The 18672-nt window shown below is 43.0% G+C and overlaps 1 protein-coding gene across 1 annotated transcript in view; it reads left to right on the top strand.

Annotated features, from left to right (window-relative positions):
- Positions 1 to 2854: 2854 nt before the first annotated feature.
- The window catches only part of LOC116546280 (zinc finger protein 506-like), a gene marked incomplete at its 3' end in the record, with an annotated part of 27399 nt that continues 11581 nt past the window's right edge, over positions 2855 to 18672 (top strand). The window contains exons 1-4 of the mRNA XM_032272592.1: positions 2855 to 3033; positions 3557 to 3737; positions 7430 to 7556; positions 8670 to 8765. Coding sequence (XP_032128483.1) covers positions 2855 to 3033; positions 3557 to 3737; positions 7430 to 7556; positions 8670 to 8765 — 583 coding nt within the window. The remainder of the gene's footprint in view (positions 3034 to 3556; positions 3738 to 7429; positions 7557 to 8669; positions 8766 to 18672) is intronic.

Genomic DNA, 18672 nt, shown 5'->3' with positions numbered 1-18672 from the left:
GGGTTCCCAAGGCAATGAAGGAAGAATTTTGATAGGCAGGAAAATGCAAATTATATACACACATTGCTCCTCTCTGATTTGCCTTAACACCAAAAAATTAAAGATTGTACATGTCTTTATTTAGAGTAAATAAAAGATTTCTTTTTCAAAAAAGCAAATGTATAAAATTAGTAACAGATGGCTGGGCCCGGTGGCTCAAGCCTGTAATCCCAGCACTTTGGGAGGCCGAGGCGGGTGGATCATGAGGTCAAGAGATCGAGACCATCCTGGTCAACATGGTGAAACCCCGTCTCTACTAAAAATACAAAAAATTAGCTGGGCGTGGTGGTGCGTGCCTGTAATCCCAGCTACTCAGGAGGCTGAGGCAGGAGAATTGCCTGAACCCAGGAGGCGGAGGTTGCGGTGAGCCGAGATCGCGCCATTGCACTCCAACCTGGGTAACATGAGTGAAACTCCGTCTCAAAAAAAAAAAAAAAAAATTAGTAACAGATGCTATTAGCTGTTAAAAAAATAGTGTGACTAAATTCAGTAAGTACACAGTTATGCAAACAACAGGCCCATTAAATCAGGACCCTAATACGTGCATGCGGAAAGCATTCATGTGCAGTGCGGTGCACCTCCACTCAGCATTTTCTTCTACCTCCTTACAGAGATACCAGTTTTCCCTGAGTGACTCAGGGTGCACACTGGAACCGAGAATGCTGTGTTCAGAGTGATTACTGAAAATGTATTGGATCCAGCGTAGAAAGTTAGCACAAAGACAAAAGTATGCCAGATTGCAGGGTCATTTATTATGCCGGCGACCACAGAGGACTCACGTCTCTCCAACGTGTGGCGTCAAAAGGAGGGTGCCAAGACTTTATACCCGAAAAACTACCTTGGGAGTGGGAGTGAGGAGCGGGGATGGGGATGAAAAGGTTTTGGATATTCCAAGGGCTAGGGGATTCTGTGATTCACCTCCTGGGCGGAGACGAGGGATGGCGGGGGGTCTCCGGACATTCCAAGGGCCAGGGGACTTTTGTCATTCTGTTTGTTACTTCAGTGGTTTACAGAAGTCAAGATAAGCATTTGTTTACACACAGATCTTAGTTATCCTGGGCTGATTATTTTAGTTATTACTAAATAACTAAAGCAAAGGCTAGCAATTCTGGCACAATATCACAAAAACATGGTTAATACACTTCTTCCAGAGGATAATAAAATATTATAAATCTTACACTACCTCAGAAAACCTGTTTGTAAAATATTAGGGTGCTCAATTTGAGTTCGTGGAAATTTTCCATATTTCAGATAACTCAGACACTTAAATGTCAATAAAATCCCATAAAACCTATTTCAAATGAGATAAAGTCTTCTTAGCCAAGAATTTTATATTACTGCCAAATTTAGAAAAAAATACTAGACCAGTACTTTAAGCCAAATAATAGTGTTTGACATGTGAGTAGCCCCCAAACAAGTGAAACCGATCTCTACTAAAAATACAAAATATTGGCTGAGCGCTGTTGCTCGTGCCAGTAGTCCCAACACTTTGGGAAGCTGAAGTGGGCAGATAATGTCAGGAGTTCGAGACCAGCCAGGCCAGCATGGTGAAACCTTGTCTCTACTAAAGTATGAAAATTAGCTGTGTGTGGTGGCACATGCCTGTAATCCCAGCTACTTATGAGGCCTAGGCAGGAGAATGGCTTAAATCCAGGAGGCAGATGTAGCAGTGAGATGAGACCACGCCACTGCAATCCAGCTTGGGTGACAGAGTAAGACTCCATCTCAAAAGAGAAAAAATAAAATTTGCCATGCATGGTGGCAGGCATGTGTGATCCCAGCTATCTGGGAAACTGAGGCAGGAGAATGGCTTGAACATGAAAGGCCAGTGAGCCAAGATGGCACCACTGCACTCCATCCTTGACAATAAAGTGAGACTCAGTCTCAAGAAAGAAGTGCTGATACATAAAACCTATAAAGTTATTTTGTACAATATAAAAAACATGTAAATTTGCATAAATCTGTTAATAGATACACCATATAATTATAACATCAATAACTGGAAATATGGAGGCATACTTTTTGTGTTCAGTTGAAGTTGTGATGAGATTAGAATATATTGTTTTAACTGTGAGATATATGTCATATCCAGTTTTCAAAATGATTACAGAACTATTTATAAAAAGTATGCAAAATAAAAAATAATGCATGCCAGTAGAAAAGTAAATGAACATTAAAAAAGTAAATCATCTGGGCACGGGGGCTCATGCCTGTAATGCCAGTGCTTTGGAAGAGTGAAATGGGCGGAAAAGTGAAACAGGAAATAAAAAAACATAACTACTAGAAACTCATTTAAAAAACAACAATATAACTTGGTAATACAACTGTGAAAGTAGAAAAGTTCGTCTTTAAAGTTTTCCCATCCTTTCCTGTAATCCTAGCACTTTGGGAGGCCGAGGTGTGCAGATCACCTCAGGAGTTGGAGACCAGCCTGACCCACATGGACAGACCCCATGTCTTCTAAAAATACAAAAAATTAGCTGGGCATGGTGGCGTGTGCCTGTAATCCCAGCTACTCAGGAGGCTGAGGCAGGAGAATTGCCTGAACCCAGGAGGCGGAGGTTGCGGTGAGCCGAGATCGCGCCATTGCACTCCAGCCTGGGTAACAAGAGTGAAACCCCGTCTCAAAAAAAAAAAAAAAAAAAAAAAAAAAAAAAAAAGCAAAGAAACTGCTCTCTATAACCCAAATGTGAATAAGTAATTAAGGACTATAATTGCCACCTTTCCCAGACAATGTGTAAGCAAATGCTAATCTTGACTTTTGTAAACCACGTAAGTATCAACCAGAATGTCAAAAAGTCCCCTGGCCCTCGGAATGTCTGGAGCCCCTCACCCCATGTTCGCCCAGGAATCCACGGGAATATCCGGAACCTCCTCACCCCTACCACCGCGCCTCACCCTCACTCCCAAGGTGATTTTTACGGGTATAAAGGGTCTTGACACCCTCCTTTCGGGGCCACGGCTTGGAGAGACGCGAGTCCTCCGTGGCCAGCGGCAATAAAGACCCTGCAATTTGGCATACTTTTGTCTTGGTGTTGACTGTCTGTGCTCGGGCCAGTACAACACTATCTCCTATAGCAGTTTGAAATTACTTGAAATTTGTTTCAAATTGAAAAAATAAAAAGAACGTCCATAAAAATAAAAGATGAAAAGGTTAAAAAATTATAAAACATAAAATATATATGTAAATCTTGAGAGGTGAAAAATAAATTCATTTACAAGGTTTTATTAAAATCAGCTTTAGTATTGCTAATACACTATTACCAAAGTAAACGTTGATTTTCTCTTGAAAATGTTATTAACGTGACAGTGAAATACTTCCGTTCACCTATTAAATACATGCAAAAAGAGAGCAAAGAAGAGACCATTTTTCCATGTCCCGGGGATCGCCTTGCTCAGCTCAGGGAGGAAACCCCGCCTGAAAAGGCCGAAGCTTAGGCTGTTACTCTTCACTCGAGGCAGAGTCTGATCACATCTTCTGTCACTCAGGGCCTGAGTGGGCGGAGGCTTAAACATTATCCAATCAGGGACGTTGGGCCGGGAACGGTCCAATCAGGAACGCAGCTGGAGCAACCAGGACGGTTTCCTGGTTTGGCGCGGCCTTTGTCTCTTGCTGCAGCCGCAGCTCCGGGTCCCGTCTTCTCTGCTCTGTGTCTTCTCCTCCTAGAGGCCCAGCCTCGTGGCCCTGTGACCTGCAGGTTTTGGGAGATCCGCAGCTAAGACGCCGGGACCCCCTGGAAGCCTAGAAATGGTGGGTGCCGGTCCGACATTCCGAGAGAGAAGAGGGACGGGTTGGAACTAGTGGCAAATGGCTGTGGCGGGACTCAGGCCTCCCTGCAGTCAGCTCCACAATCTCCTCAATCTCCTCCCCGAGTTCTTCTTCCCCAGCTAGGCCTCAGCCCCTTCCAACCAAAGAGACAGGACGGGCGACCCCGGAGTCCTGTCTCTGCTGCGCCTTGACCTTGCCCTGACCTGGAGACCTCTGGGTAGCTCTACATCGGCAGCGCGGCTTCTCTCCCAGTTTGTGCAGGGATCACGGGAGGGACGTCAGTGGAGATTCCTGACTTGGGGTGCGGGTTCATGAGTGGGAAGAGCTTTGGTCCGTGGGGTTCACAATTTCTCTGTTCTGTTAACAATTTATCCGACTGGGAGCGGAGGCTCACACCTGTATTCCCAACACGTTGGGAGGCGGAGGGAGGCGGATTACTTGAGGTCAAGAGTTGTTATGTAACTAAATTTCTCTTCAAAGACTCAACTTCCTGCTCATAAATTGTAAAAATTGTAAATCAGGCCGGGCGCGGTGGCTCACGCCTGTAATCCCAGCACTTTGGGAGGCCGAGGCGGGTGGATCATAAGGTCAGGACTTCGAGATCAGCCTGGCCAAAATGTTGAAATCCTGTCTCTACTAAAAATACAAAAATTAGCTAGGCGCGGTGGCACGAGCCTGTAATCCCAGCTACTCGGGAGGCTGAGGCAGGAGAATCGTTTGAACCTGGGAGGCGTAGGTTGCAGTGAGCCGAGATCGCGCCATTGCACTTCAGCCTGGGTGACAGAGTGAGACTCCGTCTCAAAAAAAAGTTGCAAATCAGTCCTACCCCTTCTCCTTCCTTCCTCGATCCTTTTCTCAAAAAATCGTGCGTTTACCCTATTTAGAAAAAGTTTCGGTCAAAGCCAACCTGGGTCGGCTTAGATAGCGCTGTCTGACCCCAGGTAATAGAGGAAGGACACAGAAACAGGAACTTTGTTAGGGTTAAAAACCCCTCCTTGGGCTGGGCGCTGTGGCTGTAAACTGTAGCCCCCGCACTTTGGGAGGCCAAGGCGGAGGAACTGCAAGGTCAGGAGATGGAGATCATCATGGCCAACTCGGTTAGACCCAAATCTCTCCAAAAAAAAAAAAAAAAAAATAGCTGGGTGTGGTGCCACCTGCCTGTAATTCCTGCCACTTGGGGGGTTGTGGCACAAGAACCGCATGAATCCAGGAGGTGGAGGTTCCAGTGAGTGGAGATCTCGCCACTGCATTCCAGCCTGGCAAAAGAGCCAGACTCCCTCTGAAAACAAAAACAAAAACCCTTCCTGGACAGTCACAGTGGCTGTCACCTGCAATCCCAGCACTTTGGGAGGCCGAGGCGGGCAGATCACGAGGTCAGGAGTTCTAGGCCAGCCTGGCCAGCATGTTGAAACAGTCTCTACTAAAAATACAACCTCTGCCTTTCGGGTTCAAGTCATTCACCTACCTCAGCCTCTGGAGTAGCTGGAATTAAACGCATGAGCCATCACACCCAGGTAATTTTGTGTTTTTAGTAGAGACGAGTTTCTCCATGTTAGGCTGGTCTGGAACTCTGACCTCAGGCCCTGATCAGGGTCTGTGCTGACTCTGGGTGGTGTCAGAATTCAAATGTTAGACAATAAGTTGAAGTTGGAGAATTGTTTGATGTTCAGCCAATGCTACAGATTTGGTGCCAGAAAAAAGATGTCACGGAGGCCTGGCCTGGAATAAAACTCTGGTTGTCTGGGAATGGGAGGCTCTGCTCTCCTGTACACAGGCTGTCACACTGCCCATTGTCCTGTGATTCCAGGTCTTCTCTCTGGGTGACAGAGGTCTGAAAACTTAGAGGAAAGGAGCTCTGATGACAGATCCTCTTTTCTTGCAGCTGCCACCACAGGATTCCTACCCACTCAGAAACACACACAGTAGTCATGGACATGTCCATACTCCTCCCAAGACTAGGCACCACCCTCAGGAACTTCACCGCGGCATTTTTGATCCTAGTGTTTCTTGCCGAAAACCCAGAAGTGTCTACAAGTCTCCTGGCATTTCCCCTCCCCCAGGCACTGAATCTGCAGCAGTAAGCTGTGTTCTCTACCAAGCTAGGGTTCTGGACCTGCTTATAATCCTGTTTATAATCTCACCTGACTGCATGCACACAGGAATAAATCAGAGTACAGCCCCACCTGGGCCACTATCTGTAGAAAAAAATCAGTCCTTTCACCTCCACTGCACTCTCTCCCACTTAGGATTTTTTTTTTTTTTTTTTTTTTTTTGAGACGGAGTTTCACTCTTGTTACCCAGGCTGGAGTGCAATGGCGCGATCTCGGCTCACCGAAACCTCCGCCTCCTGGGTTCAGGCAATTCTCCTGCCTCAGCCTCCCGAGTAGCTGGGATTACAGGCACGCACCACCATGCCCAGCTAATTTTTTTTTGTATTTTTAGTAGAGACGGGGTTTCACCATGTTGACCAAGATGGTCTCGATCTCTTGACCTCGTGATCCACCCGCCTCGGCCTCCCAAAGTGCTGGGATTACAGGCTTGAGCCACCGCGCCCGGCTGGATTTTTTTTTTTTCTATAAGCTTGTATTATTGGTGTGGGGTACACATGTAGGTTTGTTATACAGCTAAAATTATGTCATGGAGGTCTTGTGTGCAGATGATTTGACACTGAGGTACTAAGCATAGCCCCAAACAGGAATGTTTTCTGATCTTCTTATTCTTCCCACCCACCATCCTCAACTAGGCTTCAGTGTCTGTTGCTTCCTTTTTGTGTTCATGTGTTTTTATTATTCAGCTGGTATAAATAATAACGTGCATTTAGTTTTCTGTTTCTGCATTCATTTTGTTTGGTTTTGAGATGGAGTTGTGCCCTTTTTGCCCAGGCTGGAGTGCAGTGTTGGGATCTTGGCTTACTGCAGCCTCTGTCTCCTGTTTTTAGTTCTGTGAGGAATTGCTACACTGTTTTTGTTTTTTTCTTTTGTTTTATTTATTTATTTCTGAGACGGGAGTTTCGCTCTTCTTGCCCAGGCTGGAGTGCAATGGTGCAGTATCAGCTCACTGCAACCTCCGCCTCCCAGGTTCAAGCTATTCTTCTGCCTCAGCCTCCTGAGTAGCCGGAATGAGACTCATGTGCCACTAAGCCCAGCTAATTAGTAGAGACGGAGTTTCTTTATATTGGTCAGGCTGGTTTTAAACTCCTGACCTCAGGGGATCTGCCAGTCTCTGCCTCTAAAGTTTTGGGATTACGGGCATGAGCCACAGTGCCCGGCACACCACACTTTTTTACAATCCTTGAACTAATTTAATTCCCACCAATAGATTATAAGCATTCTTTTTTCTCTGCAGCGTTGCCAGCATGTTAGTTTTTGACTTTTTACAAATAGTCATTCTGACTAGTTTGAGGTGGTATCTCACTGTGTTTTTTTTTATTTCTCCAATGATGAGCGTTGACCATTTTCTTTATATGCTTTTTAGCCACATCTGTGTCTTCTGTTGAAAAAGCATCTGTTCATCTATTTTTGCCTTATGTCAAATTAAATACTTCACCTATTGCTACTTGGTAAAAGTGTGTGTGTGTGTGTGTGTGTGTGTCTTTGTCTGTGTGGTGTGTGTGTGTTTCAGGAACCATTGGAATTTATGGATGTGGCCATAGAATTCTCTCTGGAGGAGTGGCATTGCCTGGACACTGCACAGCGGAATCTGTATAGGGATGTGATGTTGGAGAACTACAGAAACCTGGTCTTCCTTGGTGAGGATAACTTGAATACACAATTCATAATACACCCTAAATGTTTTCTTTCTCTTTTTTTGTAGAATGTTTTTTAGTAATTAATTCTTTGCATAAAAGAGTTTCAGGCCGGGCGCGGTGGCTCAAGCCTGTAATCCCAGCACTTTGGGAGGCCGAGGTGGGTGGATCACGAGGTCAAGAGATCGAGACCATCCTGGTCAACATGGTGAAACCCCGTCTCTACTAAAATACAAAAAATTAGCTGGGCATGGTGGTGCGTGCCTGTAATCCCAGCTACTCAGGAGGCTGAGGCAGGAGAATTGCCTGAACCCAGGAGGCGGAGGTTGCGGTGAGCCGAGATCGCGCCATTGCACTCCAGCCTGGGTAACATGAGTGAAACTCCGTCTCAAAAAAAAAAAGAGTTTCAGAAGCCCTTTTTCCAGAAACTCCTCAGAATTTTTTCACTTAGAAAAGAATTTCTTTAAGACGTTTCATCTTAATCCAAACTTTCCAAATTCTTGAGTTGAGCTGTATCCTTCACTCTAAATTAGTGGTAATTCCAGCAATTTAGTGGCATAAAATATTGTTGCCCCCACCTGAAAGTCTAATTGCCACCACCAATTTTTGATTCAGTAGTACCAGGTAGTAGAATTGAAAACCCCACATGCAGGGCTGAGAACGGTGGCTCACGCCTGTAATCCCAGCACTTTGGGAGACTGAGGCAGGCAGATCACCTGAGGTCGGGAGTTTGAAACCAGCCTGACTAACATGCTGAAAGTTTCTCTTTACCAAAAATACAAAATTAGCCAGGCATGGTGGTGCACGCCTGTAATCCCAAGTACTCTGGAAGCTGAGGCAGGAGAATTGCTTGAACCCGGGAGGCAGAGGTTGTGGTGATCTGAGATTGTTCCTTTGTACTCCAACCTGGCTAACGAGAGCGAAACTTTGTCTCCAAAAAAAAAAAAGACATCTAGAAGTTGAAAGTATTTTCTAAATATTTAGAAATCTCTGTTATTAATTAGTATTTTGGTATTAATTCACTAGAATATATTATCACATCCTCTATGAGCACATTATTACCTTGTAAGTGGAGAATATGAGCCAGATTCATGTTATTTATTTTTAATAAAACAGGTATTGTTGTTTCTAAGCCAGACCTGATCACCTGGCTGGAGCAAGGAAAAAAACCTTTGACTGTGAAGAGACGTGGGATGATTGCCGCACCCCCAGGTAGGTGCCAGTGAAAATGAATGCAACAGAGGACACCCTTAAGAGGTCCCAAGGTCAAAGAGAAAGGCAGCCCTTAAAATGTGATGTGGGAAGCTGTGTGCCGAAGAAAACATTTCTGGGCAGCTGATTTTTTTTTTTTTAATTTTGCTCTCACAAAGGGACATGTTCTGTCTAGGCTTTTCAATTCTCTAAAGATTCTGCTTTTCTTTTGGTGAGCTTCCTTCAAGGTTACAGTGAGAGCCAAAGTCCTCTTCGTGGCGTGGAAGAGACTGCGCAGTCTGGCTGCTGTTTTATTGTTTTGGGGACACACAAATATCTGCATGATTTTTAGAAACTATTTTTTTTTTTTTGAGAGAGTTTTTTCGCTCTTGTTACCCCGGCTGGAGCGCAATGGTTCGATCTCGGCTCACTGCAACCTCCGCCTCCTAGGTTCAAGCAATTTTCCTGCCTCAACCTCCCGAGTAGCTGGGACTACAGGCGCATGCCACCATGCCCAGCTAATTTTTGTATTTTTAATAGAGACGGGGCTTCACCATGTTGGCCAGGGTGGTCTTGATATCTTGACCTTGTGATCTACCCGCCTCGGCCTCCCAAAGTGCTGGGATTATAGGCGTGAGCCACTGCGCCCGGCGAAACTAAAACTTTTTTAAAGTCCTTGTTTTGCATCAGGTTTGAAATATGTGAGAGTAGTGGTTTCTGTAGCATTTTTTTTGTTCTTTGTTCTCCACAGTGTATTCCATTTTTATTACTACATACTCTTAAAAAATAGTCTGAAGTTATAAGTATGATATCCTTCTGCTTTGTACTTTTTCCTTAAGATTGCTTTGGCTATTCAAAGTTTATTTTAGTTTCATGTAAATTTTAGAATTATGTTTTTCATTTCTATGAAAAAAATACCACTGAAATTTTCATAGCAAGTTTGCTGAATATATAGTAGATCACTTTGAATAATATGGCGAGTTAATAATGTGTATTCTTTCTATCCATAGACACCAACTATTTTAAAATTGCTGTGGATCTTCCCTAATTTTTTCATTGATTTATATTGTAAATGTTTTTTAATTCCTTGGATAATTTTTTTTCTCAGAAATTTATTATTTAATGCTATAGTAAATAAGATTTTTTCTTTCTTTTTTGGTTCTATTTTTTTCTTTCTTTCTTTTTTTTTTTCCTTGAGACGGAGTTTCGCTCTTGTTACCCAGGCTGGAGTGCAATGGTGCGATCTCGGCTCACCGCAACCTCCGCCTCCTGGGTTCAGGCACTTCTCCTGCCTCAACCTCCTGAGTAGCTGGGATTACAGGCATGCGCCACCATGCCCAGCTAATTTTTTGCATTTTTAGTAGAGACGGGGTTTCACCATGTTGACCAGGATGGTCTCGATCTCTTGACCTCGTGATCCACCCGCCTCGGCCTCCCAAAGTGCTGGGAGTACAGGCCTGAGCCACCGCGCCCGGCTCTTTCTTTCTTTATCAGATAGTTTATGTGTATGAAACCATATGTCTACTTGTATGTTAATTTTATATATTGCTAATGTACTGATTGTATTTATTAGTTTAAACAGTTTTTTTGTTTTTTTTTTTGTTTGTTTTGTTTTGTTTTTTGAGTTGGAGTTTTGCTCTTGTTACCCAGGCTGGAGTGCAATGGCGCGATCTCGGCTCACCGCAACCTCCGCCTCCTGGGTTCAGGCAATTCTCCTGCCCCAGCCTCCTGAGTAGCTGGGATTACAGGCACGCGCCACCAGGCCCAGCTGATTTTTTTGTATTTTTAGTAGAGACGGGGTTTCACTGTGTTGACCAGGATGGTCTCGATCTCTTGACTTCGTGATCCACCTGCCTCGGCCTCCCAAAGTGCTGGGATTACAGGCGTGAGCCACCGCGCCCGGCCTTTAAACAGTTTTAATATACTTTTTTTTATATATACAAGATTGTATGACCTACAAACAGGAACTTTTAATTTACTTTTCTTCAATTTCAGTGGATCTTTTAATTTTTTTGACTAATTCTTCTGCTACATACTTGCAGTCGTCCATTAAAATAGAAGCATTGACCCTGGGCACAATATAGTTTGTATTGGTGTCTGAATTTGATGTAGCAAGCCCCTCTTCATGATTTTATAAACTGATTTTAGAAGGTAAAGATGTTCTTTTGTTGGGCCCTTAGGGCGCTGAGATGCCCTCTGACTTTGTAGTGGGGAGGGGTTGTAGCTTTATCACGAGGCTGCTGGGTCTGCACAAGGGTCCACCTTTAGTTGGCTTGTTACAGCGGCTTGGGTAGTCGTAATTCCCATTTAATTTTTGGACAGACTGAATATCCTTCGGGGCTTGGCTCTGTTGTGCAGACACTAGGGCATGTTTTGGCAGTCTGGTCAGCATATGCTGGGCCTTGTATCAGGATGTGGATGAGGATGGCTTTCATTGAGTACCAGAACGCATGTTCTTAGGTAGGTGGGTTTCTATATAGGCAGAAGTGACACAAACTGTGGGTCACGTCACTGAAACTGAGTCATTGAACCTCTTCAGAGACTACAGTAAAGGCCAAGGTCTGCAGGACTGCCCTCATGGCTGTAAATGGGTGTCTTCCTTTAGGTCTCTCAAATGGCAGGACCTGTCCCAGACTGTGGCTGAGAGGGGTTTGGGATGGTTACAGAGTAAGTTCAGGATTCTCACTGGGACCAAGTTGGGTGAACCCTGTCCTGGTCTGTAGCCAAGAACAGGGGTCCTGTAGTTTCCCCCCTGAATGAGCGCCTGCCTTCTCAATAGAACACTTCTCAATCTTAAGCTTTAACAGCATTTCACAACTCCCTCCCTGGATATCGTATCTCTTAGGGGTACTTACTTTAGAGATGGCTTCTTGCTACATAAACCAGCCTGGTCTGATATCCAGGCACGAAGCAGTTCTCCAGCCGTAATGAGCCATGTAGCTGTCGTTACACGTTTGAGCCATAATGCCTGTTCCTGCCATAAAGACTTTTTTTCAGGGATGGCTGACATTTTGTTTTTGCTGTAACGGGATATGAAAATAGGGCACTTTCAGTGTTTTTATCTTACTGATGTCACTCTCCTGATAACATTTTAACTTTGTAGTTTCTATTTCCATTGTTTTTTGTTTTTTTTCCCAGAGGGAGTTTCGCTCTTGTAGCCCAAGCAGGAGTGCAGTGGGTCGATCTCGGCTCACTGCAACCTTTGCCTCCCGGGTTCAAGCGATTCTCCTGCCTCAGCCTCCAGAGTAGCTAGGAATACAGGCACATGCCACCTCGCCTGGCTAAGTTTTATAGTTTTAGTAGAGTTGAGGTTTCTCTATGTTCGCCTGACTGGTCTTGAACTCCTGACCTCGTGATTCACCCACCTCAGCCTCTCAAAGTGCTGAGATTACAAGCATGGCCACCTTGCCCAGCCTTCTATTTCATATATGTCTGTAATTTTAGATTCAGATTTTTAGGACAATATTCTAGAATTTGCATTGTATATCTGAAGAAAATGAGATAATTAGGCACTCCATATTTACTAAAATAGTTACTTATATTTTTCAGTTTGCAGCAGGCAAAAGAAATACAGGGTTTTCATCTACTTTCTTCAACCTATATCCAAATAATTACATCGTTTATTTCTTAATACATTTTTTTACATAAGAGAAGATAGAACTCTTCTGTAAAATATTTACATATATTTTCTGTATTTAACAATGTAAGGCTATTCTTTGGGTCTAAAGTTGGATTACAGCAGTTTCACTTTGTATAAGAATAGCACATATGTAAAACATAAAAAGTAACTTTTTTAAAATGAGTACTTATTAAAAGTTTCTCATTAGAATCTGATATTTGTCATTATACTGCGTATTCTATTTGTTTGTTTATTTATTTATTTTTTAGAGACGAGGTTTCACCATGTTGGCCAGGTTGGTCTCGAACTGCTGACCTCAGGTGATCCGCCCGCCTCAGCCTCCCAAAGTACAGGGATTACAAGCATGAGCCACCGTGCCTGGCCTATACTGCATATTCTCTAACATTTTACTGCCACACAGTGCATGCCACTCGTTCGAAATACCTGTATTTGATGAGTACACAGTAAAAGTTAATTACTGCAGTTACCTACACAATTTTAAAAATTTTTCTGAGATGGAGTCACCCTCTGTCACCTAGGCTGGAGTACAGTGGTGCAATCTTGGCTCACTGCAACCTCCACCTCCTGGGTTCAAGAAATTCTCATGCCTTAGCCTCCGAAGTGGCTGGGATTACAGGCATGAGCCACCATGCCCGGCCAATTTTTGTATTTTTAGTAAAGACAGTGTTTTACCACGTTGGCCAGGCTTGTGTTGAATTCCTGACCTCAGGTAATTTGCCTACCTCAGCCTCCCAAAGTGTTGGGATTACAGGTGTGAGCCACCACACCTGGCCTCAGTGTAGGTTTCCTAGCCTCAGTTTATTGTGTCTATTGGTTTTACTTAAGAATTCTATTTTTAGACAATTTGCAATTCTGTTTGTACACTTTAAGTCAATTTGAGGTTTAATTAAGAGATAAATTATGCATGTCTATCATAATCAGATTACATATGTATGTGTGTTTATCTATAAAGATGATCCCAATTTTGGACATGGCTTAACTTATATTGTTTCTTAGCTGATTTTTGATGGATGGTAGTTTTATCTTGTCTAAGTGAGTAGTCATGGAGATAGTCTTATTTTTACCATGTGTGTAACTATGAATATATATATATAAAATTTAGTGAGAGAAATGCTTTTGTGATTTGAGGGTAATTTTCAGGTTGAGTGCGGTGGCTCACACCTGTAATCCCAGCACTTTGGGAGGCCGAGGCAGGTGGAGCACCTGAGTTCGGGGTTCAAGACCAGCCTGACCAACATGGAGAAACCCCATTTCTACTACAAATACAAAAATTAGCTGGGCATGGTGGCACATGGCTGTAATCCGAGCTACTTAGGAGGCTGAGGCAGGAGAATCCCTTGAATCTGGGAGGAGCAGGTTGTGGTCTGCCACACCATTGCACTCCAGCCTGGGCAGCAAGAGTGAAAATCCATCTCCAGAAAAAAGGTAATTTTCAAAAAGATTTATAATTATGGATTTGTTTTTCGGTTTTCTTTAAAAACTTTGCTTATAAAACCATAACATAAAATGTATCATTTTAATCTGTTGTAGTGTACATTTCAGGACAAGGCATGTTTGTGGCTTTCATTTGTAATCCCAGGATTTTTCGGGACCAAGAGGATTCCTGGAGCCCAAAGGTTTGAGACCACCCTGGGCAACATACGGAGACCCCTTTCTATAAAAAATGTAATAATAGCCAGGCATGGTGGTGTGCAGCTGTGGTTCCAGCTACTTGGGAGATTAAGGGGGAGTCAGAATATTGTCCCCGCACTTCAGCTTGCATGCGAGAGAGAGACCTTGTTTCAGAAAGAAAAAAACCTGTTGATTTCAGGCATGTTAAGTATATTCAAATCGTTATGCAAAAGACTTCTAGAAACTTTGCATCTTGTAAAAGTAAAACTCAGTACCCACTAAGTAACAACTGCTCATTTTACCCTCTCCAGGCCTTGATAGGCAAACCTGCCACTTTCTGTTTTTATACTTTTGACTACTTATCTCAGATATGTCAAATCATACAGTATCCATAATTTTGTTCCTGAATCCAAGATTGATTTTAAAATGTGACAAGATTTTCCTTTTTAAGGTGGAATAATATTTCATTGTACTTATATGTGACGTTTTTTGATATCTTTTTTTCTTTTTTGAGACGGAGTTTTGCTGTTGTTGCCCAGACCGGAGTACAATGGCACAATCTCGGCTCACCGCAACCTCCGCCTCCTGGGTTCAAGCAATCCTCCTGCCTCAGCCTCCCGAGTAGCTGGGACTACAGGCATGCACCATCATGCCCAGCTAATTTTTGTATTTTTAGTAGAGACGAGGTTTCACCTTGTTGACCAGGATGGTCTCGATCTCTTGACCTCGTGATCCACCCGCCTCGGCCTCCCAAAGTGCTGGGATTAATGGCGTGAGCCACCGCGCCCGGCCTCGTTTTTTGATATCTTTATAAATCAAGAGACAACTGGGTTGCTTCAGCTTTTTGGCTTTTGTGAATACTGCTAAAATAAACAAGAATTTTTTTTCTTCCTTGAGGTAGAGTCTTGCTCTGTTGCCCAGGCTGGAGTGCAGTGTTGTACTGCAACCTCTGCCTCCTGGGTTCAAGCGAATCTCCTGCTTCATCCTCCCAGTTAGTTAGGATTACAGGCGCCCACCACCACACCTATGTATCTTTTTGCAGTTTTGGGTTTCATTATGTTGGCCAGGCTGGTCTCAAAGTCCGGATGTCAGGTGATCTGCCCACCTCAGCCTCTCTAATGGCTAAGATTACAGGCTTGCGTCACTGCTCCTGGCCTGTGTTATATATTTTTCATGTAGATATGTAAATGAAAAGCATTTAAAACATTTAAAAATAATGGCTGCATCTATGTTTTCCACCAGCAATCAACATGGGTTCCATTTTTTATTGCATTATCAACAGATTTGATGTTTTTTAAAAAATTTGTAGTGGCCATTCTTTTTTTTTTTTTTCCCCATACAGTCTTGCTCTGGTGCCCAGGCTGGAGTACAGTGAGGCGATCTTGGCTGACTGCACCTCCGCCTCCTGGGTTCAAGTGATTTTCCTCCCTCAGCCTTCGAAGTAGCTGGGATTACAGGCATCCGCCACCAAGCCCGGCTAATTTTTTGTATTTTTAGTAGAGACGGGTTTCACCATGATGGCCACGATGGTCTCAATCTCCTGACCTTGTGATCCGCCCACCTTGGCCTCCCAATGTGCTGGGATTAGAGGCCTGAGCCACTGGGTCCAGCTACAGTGGCCATTCTAATGAGTGTGAGGTGATTTTGTCATTGTGGTTTTTTTTTTAATTATTATTTCTCCACAAATTATTAAGTTTGTGTGTTTTTTCAAATTCTTTTTTCCATTTGTGTTACATTCTAATGAAAATTTTGTTTGTCCATTTCTAAATCAAGTTATTCAACTTTATTGTTCAGGTTTAAGGATTGTTCATGTATTTTAAATATTAACTTCTTTCACGTTTTACCGTGTTAGCCAGGATGGTCTCAATCTCCTGACTTTGTGACCTACCCGCCTTGGCCTCCCAAAGTGCTGGGATTACAGGCATGAGCCACTGCGCTCAGCCTCATTCAGTTTTTGTTAGAAAACACACAGATTATAATTTTAGTCTTTTAAAAGTGATTTCTTGTTGCTGTTTTGATACCAGATCTTACCGTCACCCAGGCTGGAGTGCTGTGGCATAATTTTGGCTCACTGTATCCTCAGCCTCTTGGGCTCAAGTGATCAAGTGATTCTTTCACCTCGGTTTTCTGAGTAGCTGGGACTACAGACATGCATCACCATATCTACCAAGTTGTGTACTTGTTTGTAGCGTTACGATCTCACTGTGTTGCCCAGGCTAGTCAGCATTTTTAAATTTAAGAAAACTTGGTATTTGTCCTAACTGAATACATGAGATGTAAATAAGACTTGTGTATTATCTTGGTCTTGACTGGAGAGTTTTGTATGTGTCCGTGAAGCCTAATTGGTGTATAATATGGTTTGGATGTCTATGTTCTCCAAAAGTCATGCTGAAATATATATCCTTAATGCTGGATGTGGCACCTGGTGGGACATGTTACCGTCGTCAAAGCAAATTTCTCATGAATGGCTTGGTACGTTCTCTTCGTAACCAAAAAGTTCAAAGTCTGCTAATTCAAATGAGAGCTGGTTCACTAAAAGAACCTGGCTCCCTCACCTTATACTTGCTCTATCTAGTAGTATATGATATGTCCAGTTACTCTTTACCTTCTATCACGATTGTACGTTTCCTGAGACCCTCACTAGAAGCAGATGCTGCCACACACTTCTTATACAGTTTGCCAAACTGTGAGCAAAAGAAACCTCTTTTATGTAGAAATTATGCATCTCAAATATTCCTATATACGAAATAATTAATACAGTTTATAATTTTTTGTGAGATGAAGTCTCACTCTGTCCAACAGGCTGGAGTGCAGTGGAACCATATCGGCTCACTGCAACCTCTGCCTCTAGGTTCCAGCAATTCTCTTACATCAGCTTCCCAAGTACCTGGGACTACAGCCATGCACCACCACGCCCAGCTCATTTTTTTTATATTTTAGTAGAGTAGGGTTTCACCACGTTGGCCTGGCTGGTCTTGAACTCCTGACCTCACATGATCTACACCCTCAGCCTCCGAAAGTGCTGGGATTACAGGCATGAGCCGCCACGCCTGGCATATTTTTTTACTTCTGTTACTTTCAGCCTATTTGACTCAATGCTAACATGAGTCTCTTGTAGATGGCATACTGTATGCTTTTTAAAAAGCACCCAGGCATTCTATACCTTTTTCTTTATATTGTTTATTTATTTAGACACAGAGTTTTGCTCTCACGCTGTAGTACAGTGGCATCATCTCAGCTCACTACAACCTCTGTCTCCCATGTTCAAGTGATTCTCCTGCCTCGGTCTCCCAAATAGCTGGGATTACAGGCGCCCACCACCTTGCCCAGCTAATTTTTTGTATTTTTAGTAGAGATGCGGTTTCACCATGATGAACTGGCTGGTCTGAAACTCCTGACCTCAGGTGATGTGTCTGCCTCGGCCTCCCAAAGTGTTGAGATTACAGGCATGAGTTGTTATCACCAGTTACATTGTTATTGTTTTATGTTTTTCTAGTAGTTATATTTTTTTCATTTCTTGTTTTACTTTTTAAGTTTTATTTAATTCTCTAGCATGCTTTGATTATTATCTTTTTTGCATATTTTCTATAAATATTACCTTTGTAATATTGAAAACTGAAGATTACATACATCTTAAAGTTAAAACAATATATTTTAATGTCATAACTTGAATACAAAAACTATACCTGTATATTTTCCAGATTGTTAATGATATTAAACTTTTTTTTTTTTGAGACGGAGTTTCGCTCTTGTTACCCAGGCTGGAGTGCAATGGCGCAATCTCGGCTCACCGCAACCTCCGCCTCCTGGGTTCAGGCAATTCTCCTGCCTCAGCCTCCCGAGTAGCTGGGATTACAGGCATGCGCCACCATGCCCAGCTAATTTTTTGTATTTTTAGTAGAGACGGGGTTTCACCATGTTGACCAGGATGGTCTCGATCTCTTGACCTCGTGATCCACCCGCCTCGGCCTCCCAAAGTGCTGGGATTACAGGCTTGAGCCACCGCGCCCGGCCAATATTAAACTTTTTATATTAAACTTTTTATATGTTGTTTATGTATATATTAAAATTTTATATGTTGTATATGTTAATAATAGATTCATGGAAATTTACATAATGTTTTTTATATTCTATAAAAGAACTTTAAAGGTTTTATGTACTATCATTTTGTTTGTTTTGTTTTTGAGACTAAGTCTGGCTCTATTGCCCAGGATGGAGTACAGTGGTGGCATGCTGGCTCATGGCAATGTCTGCCTTTTGGGTTCAAACAGATCTCTTACCTAGACCCGCCAAGTAGTTGGGATTACTTACATGTGCCTGCCGCCATTCCCAGCTAATTTTTTGTATTTGTGGTATAGATGGGGTTTCAGCATGTTGGCCAGGCTCATCCCAAACTCTCGACCTCAGGTAATCTGCCCACTTTTGGCTCTCAAAGTGCTGGGATTATAGGCAGAAGCCACTGTGCCCAGCCTGTACCATCATTTTGATAGTAAAGAAATCTGTATGTGTTCATATATTGACATTTAATGGAGAGCTTATATTTACATGTGCTCTTACGATGCTGTCTCGAATTATTTTAAGTTTTAATAGAATGGAAACTTTTTTTTTTTTTTTTTTTTTAGACAGAGTTTTCTTTTTCTTTTCCAGGCTCGAGGGCGATGGCGCGATCTCGGCTAA

This window comes from Sapajus apella, unplaced genomic scaffold (genome assembly GCF_009761245.1).
Source record: "Sapajus apella isolate SASKATOON/1434 unplaced genomic scaffold, GSC_monkey_1.0 scaffold738, whole genome shotgun sequence".
NCBI classification, from domain to species: Eukaryota; Metazoa; Chordata; class Mammalia; order Primates; family Cebidae; genus Sapajus; species Sapajus apella.
This window is presented reverse-complemented; position numbering and strand designations above follow the sequence as displayed.